The 9066-nt window shown below is 38.5% G+C and overlaps 2 protein-coding genes across 2 annotated transcripts; both read left to right on the top strand.

Moving 5' to 3' along the window:
* Nucleotides 1–784: 784 nt before the first annotated feature.
* Nucleotides 785–2821, top strand: LOC103971318 (pollen-specific protein C13). The gene is made up of 2 exons (XM_009385310.3): nt 785–1088; nt 2282–2821. The coding sequence occupies exons 1-2, from the start codon at nt 908–910 to the stop codon at nt 2608–2610; spliced, it is 510 nt and encodes a 169-aa protein (XP_009383585.2). The 5' UTR covers nt 785–907; the 3' UTR covers nt 2611–2821.
* Nucleotides 2822–3361: 540 nt separating this feature from the next.
* Nucleotides 3362–7827, top strand: LOC103971317 (uncharacterized). The gene is made up of 6 exons (XM_018820257.2): nt 3362–3726; nt 3873–5273; nt 5517–5594; nt 5680–5897; nt 6599–6822; nt 7068–7827. Exons 2-6 carry the CDS (start codon nt 4286–4288, stop codon nt 7714–7716), a joined length of 2157 nt encoding a protein of 718 aa, XP_018675802.1. The 5' UTR covers nt 3362–3726; nt 3873–4285; the 3' UTR covers nt 7717–7827.
* Nucleotides 7828–9066: the final 1239 nt, after the last annotated feature.

The raw sequence follows: 9066 nt of genomic DNA on the forward strand, positions 1-9066 counted from the left end.
CAAATGGAAGTAGAGAAAAAAACAAAAAAAACAAAGAAAGATAGTAACATAAAAACATCCAACCTGTGAATGGATATCAAGAAAACATCAACAAGTATGGAGCATAGATCCCCACATGGACATAAATTTTAATTCTAGTGAAAAATATTTACTTTGATGGTTTATGGTCGAGATGGAGATCTCTCGGGACATTAAATAGTCTATGATTCTATTTGTTTTTGTTTAACTCTCTTATCATCTCAGAGGTGATTCATTGGACACGTTCAAGGTACAAGTTTTCAAGCATGTTCCTAGTACAAGTCTTTATGGTCATCCGGATACATTTATAATAAACAGTACACGCTTGTGATAAAAAGTCTCAGAATAACTCGATCAAAGTTAAAAGTTATCGTGAATCAACGAGGATCACCCAGATTTCTCATCTCCTATTCAAAAAAGTATGCAAGTTAGATTAATTTTGATGCATTGAGAGTTTGATATGTTGGATTGACAATCAAAATGGATACTGATAAGAATATTTTCTATTATTCTTGAGAAATAACAAATAGTTCAGCTTTAGAATTCATCGGATCAATTCGGTTGTTGGACTGCTCCGAGTCTTGGACTCTCGGTTCAACCAAAGGTCCGAGCTCCACGACTCGAATCTCCGACCTTGCCATGTGATTTACCCACCGACGCCAGTTGTATAGCATACATCTTCTTCGGATCCCCATCACCTTCTCTTAAAGTTACCGGCATTCCACCGACGTTCAACGTTTTCAATATCTCACCCTTCACGGGCTCCAAAGGGCCTCCCTCTTCCACCGCGTTTGACGATAACCACGGCGACAGCTATAGAGCCACCCGTCCCTTTGCTCACTGAACTCACTCACACACTGCTGCTCGCTATCATCCCACCGCTCCTGTCATGGCGAACCATTCGACGTACGCGGTCGTCGCCATCTTGGCCGTGGCGTTCATCCTCCCGGCCATCGCGCTTGCCGCGCGCGACGTCGCCGGCATCAAGCGGGGGTTCGTCGTCCAGGGCCGCGTCTTCTGCGACACTTGCCGCGCTGGGTTCGAGACGCCGGCGTCGACCTACATCAGAGGTGAGGGTTTCCCCGCACTGCGTTCTAGCCTATCGATCTGTCTCCTCTGTTGTATTTTAGGCCGTCGGATCTTGCTCTGGTCGGGATCCAGATGCATCTGCACCCGTAGGATCGGGAGTCTGCGAGAGGCATCTGAACTTTGTGATCTTGTTGCTTGTTTTTGGTAATCAGATCATGCTTGGTCTGATTACTGTTATTCTTTTGTTTAATCCGCTTGACAGCGTGTAGTTCTTTTGATCTAAATGCGATTTTTAGGTAAAATGTGAATAAGTTTCATATTAGTACATAAAATGCCTATAACAAAAGAAAAAGGAAAAGAAATGCATTTTTCTTATTTGTCCCTTTTCTTGGGTGGAAGCAATACAAGTGTGTTAAACATAGGGAAGACCATGTAGTTTTAGAATCCAATTTCTACAACGTCGATGAAATTAAGTTATTTTAGTGTCCCTGATCCAATAGAAATCAAATAATAAAATATGTTAAGCTGAGCATTTAAAACTTTATTTAGAATGTTACATGTTGATCAACATGCAGGAAAGTCAACATTCTTGATGGTTGATTATTTATTTGGTCACTCTTGATGTTGCTGATCATATGTGTAATAGTATGGATTTTGTTTAAGATTATTGCATATTAACTTTGGGATGGGAACCAAATGTCACTCACTGGTGCCAAGATTGGCCACAGTGCTTGTCACAGATAGGAGTACTTATCGAATCTCTTGAAGGTCTATAACCACATATGACCTAAAATGTTTAAGCTTAAGCCTTATAAACCACTACGATGGTGCTTAAACTCTAGTTAATGATCAAAATGTTTATCTTGACATTCAAAACTTCCTTTAGTTTGTTACATGATGAACATTCAGGAAATGTCGACATATTCTTGATGGCTGAGTATTTGGTTAGTGTTGATGAACATGCAGGAAATGTCGATATATTCTCGATGGTTTAGTATTTTGGTTATTGTTGATGTTGCTAATGCATAATGATATGAAATTTATTTAAGATTTTTATACACTTGCTTTGGAGCTGGAAATGTTCCTCGTTTGTGCCAAGACTAGCCGTGGTCATTGATAGGAATAATGACCCGATAACTTGAAAGTTTATTTACCATATAGTAGTGTTGGATAGCCTTCTAAACTATCACAGTCAATCCTTTTACTCCTGATGTCAAACTAATTGGTTCTGCAGGTGCAAAGGTGAGCGTTGAGTGCCGATCGAGAATCACCGGTGCAAAGACATGCAGTTTCGACGGCACAACCGATCACACTGGCACCTACAACATCCTCATAGCAGACGAGCATGATGACCATGAGATCTGTGAATCTGTGCTCGTTAGCAGCCCAGAAAGTGGATGCAAGACTGTCCTCCGAGGTCGCGAGAGGGCTCGTGTGTTCCTCAGCCGCAACAATGGCATTGCATCAGACACCAGATTTGCAAACTCACTCGGTTTCACCAAGGACACTCCCCTGTCGATCTGCACCCAGCTGCTTAAGACGTATGAGCAATACGAAGTTTAATAGAAAATCTAGCTTACCTCTGTGCTACTTCGTTTGGTGCGCTAATGGTTCCTTAAGAATTTGAATTCTCATGGTACTCTATTGGATCTATGTGACATTCTGTATTAGCCGTGTCACTGCTGGTGATTAATATCTGCTACAACTCTGCTGTATTGCCTTCTGATGGTTGATATGTTGCTTGATTATAGCAATCAGTACTTCAGTTCATCCATTGATTTAGTGTTTGAAGGTATTTCTGGAGGCAAATAGATAAACAAATCCTCACCCTGAAATAAAAGTTTTGACATGCCTCACAAACAGGATATTTTCTTCTTCTTCTTTTTTTTTCCTTTTTTTAGTTGATAGATAATGAACAATAAAAACTTAAGTGAACTAAAGAGAGTCTTTTTTAAGTTGATGGATAATGAACATTAAAATCTTAAGTTTACTAGAGAGTCTAATAACAATGAAGATTTATGAATCATTGCTATTGATGGATACTGAACATTACCTCCTAATGTTGTTTTCAACAGCAGTCAAGTATGAGCTCCAAACTGTGGCCCATTAAATGCTTGCCATTCACATGCCTCAAGTAGAATCCTCCAAGCTCGCAAGACCATTAATCTAAACAAAAGACAAGGCAGCAGAACACAGAGGGGTCAGCAAATCTCTGTCCCGTTCTTTGTAACTTTGTTGTCTTCCTCTCCTCCTTTTACGACTTCACGTGACTCAAGGACGGAATCCTCGCTTTTTCCTGTCTTAATCTTCCCTCAGCGTTACCTCCTCCGTTTTCTCTCGGAAAGGAGTCTTCTTTGCTTCATTGCATCGGCGCACTTGGCTCTGTTCTTGTGGCGCCACCCAACTGCTCCCACTAAGGAGAAAAGAGAAGAGGTGTTGACGGATTATAGAAGGTTTCATGGGTAGAAAAGCTATCTTTTTGGTCCCCTTTTTTAGCTAAAGGACCCTGGATTTTGATGTGAGCTCCCGGTGTTTGAGGGAAGCGAGGGTTTTGGCAGAACAAGATTTTAGCTTGGCGGAGGGAAGTTGGGTTTGCGGGAAGAACTCGATCAGTTGTTGCAGTTCCAAGACTGTGTTGGTCATCTTGTGCGAGTCTTTTGGTTTCGGGCAGTCAAAAAGGTCAAGCCTGTCATTGCCATTTTCTTCTTGTTAAACTTCGTTCTTTGGGAAGTTTAATTGTTGTTAAACTTCGTTCGTTATAGGTTCTCTTTGTTCTTCTTTGAACTGAATTATTGGTTTTCCAATTGCCTAATTGATCAAAATAGAGCTGCTTTTTTGGCATTGGTGTCCAAGTAGACAAAGATCTTGGAGGGTTGGCTCAAGATTTGGTGTTGAGGTGCATCACGTTTGGATGTCCATGAAGAAACCTTCTTTTGTCATTCTGGAGATCTAGGAGCTGTATCTGTTGCTTGGAAGAATAAAAAAAAAAAAGAAACCTTTTTTGAAGTGCATGATTACTGAGGACCTGTGATCATCTGTGAAAAGGTCATCATTTGATTTAGTTTGTGATTTGGAATTGAGGTGCAGCAGGCATGGATGTCCTTCAAGAGACCTCTTTTAGTCATCCTGAAGATTTAGGAACAGTATCTGTTTCTTGGAAAGAAACCTCTTTAAAGTGCATGATTACTGAAGGGTTGTGATCAAATTGCAGTAGAGAAGCAGTTGTTTCAGGAGCTTGATGGGTTCTTCAGGCTCCAAGCCTTCCAATGGGGATGCTTTGCTTCTATCGAGAGAGCGCGTAAAATGCATTAGGCAAGCTATTGATTCGAGATATGCTTTATCTGCAGCTCATCTCTCTTACATCCAATCTCTTTGTAGCATAGGAACTGCTTTAAGGCAGTTCGTGGAGGCTGCGCTCTTGATAGAGCCATCATATTCTACCTCCGAAGTTAACAAGTCCCCATCGCATTCTTTTTGTGTTACTCCATCGCCTTCCCAATTTGCCGAGCATGTCAGTTCACCATCACAAAGTGGGAGTCCATTGTCGTCGCCTCGACTGTCAAATATGAGTTACATGAGGGCAACAGGGGCTAGTGCTATGACTGTCACAATTGATTCATCAGCAACACATTTTGTCTCAGAAGATTCTCTTACTTCTTCCCTTCTGCCACCACCACCACTCCTGGAAATTGGATCATCATGGGACTACTTTGATCCCGCTAATGCAGTGGCTAACTGTGAATTGCATAAAGGTGAACCTAGTGGAAGCATAAATTTTTGCAGGAGACAGTTAAAGGAAGCAGAAGTGGTTCCTTTGAGCGAAGAGCAAGTGATGATATCATGCGAGGAGAAGCAATTAATAGGAAACAAGGTCTGTTTGGAGGGATTCGATGTGGAAGTTAAATCTATAATCTTGGCACATAAAATAGATAACATCAGATGTATGCATTCTGGGTCCCTTAGTGTTAAAGGATCAATTAAAACTATGATTAAAATTGCCTCATCTGATATTTCTGGATCAAATATAGAGAATAGTGATCTGCAGAGAGAGATATATGCTGAAAGGGAGGACACATCTGAGTTCATCACACACCGAGCAAAATGCTTCTTGTCCAGCATGAGGGACATCGAGCACCGATTTCTACGTGCAGCAGAAGCAGGCACTGAGATGTCTAGGATGCTGGAGACAGATAAGATCAGGCTTGGCATCTCTGCTGACAGAAGAGGTAGTTTAATAACATTATATATATGTATATATATATATATGTATATATATATATATATATGTATATATATGTATATATATATATATATGTATATATATGTATACACACACATATATATATATACACACATGCATGTATATATATATATATATATATATATATATATATCTTGTGTCCTTGGCATGATCCTTGAACATTGAAATTTTGGTTAAACTTTTGCCAAATGAATTATTTGTTCCACAGGTAAATCACCATCTTCTCAAATTACTTCAGTCTTTAATCGGATCTGGTGCAAAGGAGAGCCTCTCCGAAAGCATGGAGGTTGGTATAAGAACGATATATGATAAATTAGTTTAGCCGATGAATCACTATTGGCTTTCATATCTGATGATAATTGTGGTTGTAGATTCTATGCAGAATCTGAGAAAGGTTATCACATGGAACCATTCAGTCTCATCTCTGTCATCATCATCATCAAAAATCCCTCTTACCTCAGCAACAAAACATGATGAGGAAAATACGCAAAGTGATTTTACTGAAGAATTTTGTATGATTTCAGGAAGTCATTCATCCACATTGGACAGGCTATATGCATGGGAACGCAAACTGTATGATGACATCAAGGTAGTCTAATCTAATCACTCCATGCATGACAAACAATTTCACATTCAAGTAAATAGGCTTCCATGTTATGAAAGTATGAATCTTAGTAAAGAGACATGCTACCTATTCATATTCTTTTTTCTTTTCTTTCCATTCACACATGTATATGTTACATAACTTTAGTTTGATTGATGATAAAATCTTCATGATATCATAGAAGAGGTATTGTTATATAATGTTTGCAATGAATCTATAATAAAGAAAAGATGACCCAGTGCACAAGGCTCCTATCAGTGCTTTGTTTAAGAACGATTAACGTATGTGGTCTTATCTTGAAAAGCTAGTTCCATGGCTCGAGATCTGTCCAAGTTGTAAAGGAGCTACCATGATGCCAAGGCTCAACCTGATCCTTGGATATGTAGTGCTACACAATTTTTGCAACCTGTATTAACAGTGTTTGCTCTTATGTAATCCAGCAAAATAAACATAAGAAAAATATTTATTTGATTCTTTGCTTGTCAAGCTTATTGTAGTTCCACGCTACCAAAATTTACCTGAATTAGTCTCATGATTTTACAATCTTATTAACAATGTTTGCTCTTATGCAATCTAGCAAAATATGCATAAGAGAAATACTTATTGATATTTTCTTTTCTGGTTAAATTTATTGTTCTTGCACTCTGCCACAGTATATCTGAATGTTCCTTTTTTCTGACATACAGTCTATTGAGTATATCAGGAAGGTGTATGATCAGAAATGTAAGCAACTCGGACATCAATGTGCAAGAGATCTAGATGCAGGATTGATTGACAAAACTCGGGCTGTTGTAAAGGATCTTCATTCTCGATTAGGAGTGGCTATTTGGTCAGTTGAATCAATTTCAAAAAGAATTGAGAAGTTGAGGGACGATGAGTTGCAGCCTCAACTTGTGGAACTGATGCAAGGGTATGTTGATGAATCTTGTTCTGATTTTGTTTACTTGAGAAAATTCATGTTTCGAAGATATTCACAAACCCAAATTTGAATGATATTTAAGTTATTTTAACAACACTGACTTAGATCAATGAAGTTACATTGAATACTTTTTGTTGCATCTTTCTGTTAAAAAAAATGAGGCATTTATCATCATACTGCATGTTTCATGTCGAGTTTTTAATTTGATGTGATGTTTCAATTTGGATTATCTGTAGGTTGATCAGGATGTGGAAAGCTATGCTTGAATGCCACCATGCACAATTCATCACGATAACATTAGCATATCTAACAAAGAGCTCAACCGCAGCAGCACTTGGCGAACCCTATCGGCAGGCTTTAAGCCACCTCATAAATGAGATGGGCTACTTCAGCCATACCTTTTCGATTTGGGTCAGTGCTTATAAATCCTATGTAGAGGCTCTCAGTACCTGGCTTCAGAAGTGTGTCTTGCACCCCCAAGAACGCAGGAAGGGAAGGCGGGTCATCTTTCCTCCTCATCAAGCATTATCTCCGCCTATATTTGTGCTCTGCAATGGTTGGCTTCATGGACTCGAGTCCCTTCCTTCCAAGGATCTCTGTGATTCTATTGAAGAGATCATGTCAATCCTACATGACTCCTTTGAGCAGCCAACAGAAGCTGAACAAGCTGGAAAATTGGCCAACGAGCCAGAAAATAGCAGAGGATTTGACGGCAAGCAAGTGCGAGACTATGGAAGACCTTCGAACTTAGATGAGTTGAAGACAGGATTGACAAGGCTTTTTGATCGGCTGACAAAGTTCTCCGAGACATCGCTGAAGGTCCATGAAGATGTGAAGCAGGGGATTGAGATAGCTTCCATTGCTTATGCAAACATAGTAGTTTAGCTGGTAAAATGTTACATAGTCACTGCTTTGTAGATGTGTCATGACTGTGTATGCCAGAGCCATATAAAACTTGATCTAAAGCAATTGCAGGATGAATGACTTGATGGTGCATTCTCCTACTGGTAGCTAATCTTGTTTCTTTGGAAGCTTCAAATTAACCTGAGTTATCAGCTGAAATATCTTATTGCGGGTTTATGTTAAGAGGCAGTTCTTGTGTTGCAGAAGAGATTTGACAACTTGCAGTGTCATCTCGTGCAGCTCGATCTATGTGACATTGATTTGACTAAATAAAGATGGAGATTAATATGTTATCTTATTGCTTTACATCTTGTGCCTCTTGGTGTTACGACGACTCTAGCTAGGAGAGTTCTAATAGAAAGGGATATTTATGTAAAATCTACCTAAGTCGATCCCTATTAAAGAGGTGAAGAGGTCGACTAGGGTTAGGAGGTTGTTTCTTAAAGAACGATTAGGAGTTGTAAAGGAATAGGAGTCTTGAGTAAGAGTCATATTAGGAGTTTGTTAGAAGTAGGAGTCGTATTATGAGTTAGGGTTTAGAAGTCCTATAAATAGTCATGAATTCATCCTCTTTTGTTAAGCAATAGATGAATCTTTTCTGCAGCATTTGAACAACAACTTGGAGAGAGGAACCCCTATAAAATTCCAAAAAGGCCAATTCCCTAAAGAAATCAACCCAAGTTTAGAATATGTAAGGATTCTAACACCTAATTCATAAACTTAGAGATCTTTTTGTCTTCTAATATTTGAGAGGACCCCCTATAAAGTTCCAAAAAGGTCAATTCCCTAAAGAAATCAACCCCAAGTTTAGAATATGCAAGGATTCTAACACCTAATTCATGAACTTAGAGATCTTTTTATCTTCTAATATTTGAGAGGACCTTCACATAGTATCAAATCAATGATGTACTTATTATTTATTATTATTATTATTATTATTATTATTATTATTATTTCAATTAAGATTTTTTCAAGCCAAAAACTTGAATTCTTTTTGTTAGTCAACAAAGTTGACTAGTCATTTTTGTCAGCTTTGTTTTACCGAAAAATGGATGATGAACTTTATGTTGCATTCCTATTACTAAAAAGGCATTCTTTTAATTAGAAGAAAAAAAAAAAAAAAGTAGGAGGCTTCCGCTTATACAGAATATGAGTATGATAATTGATAAATATATTGATCTTATCTTTTGAGACTTTCTAACTCAAACCTAAACCTTAATTTTCATGATCGTAAAGACACATCTTTGTCATCATAGTAAGGTCTTTTTTATAATTCTTTAATCTGTTAAATTCTTACAAGGGAGATTTTCCAAGAAAAGATTTAGGTTTTGG

Source organism: Musa acuminata, chromosome BXJ3-11 (genome assembly GCF_036884655.1).
Source record: "Musa acuminata AAA Group cultivar baxijiao chromosome BXJ3-11, Cavendish_Baxijiao_AAA, whole genome shotgun sequence".
NCBI classification, from domain to species: Eukaryota; Viridiplantae; Streptophyta; class Magnoliopsida; order Zingiberales; family Musaceae; genus Musa; species Musa acuminata.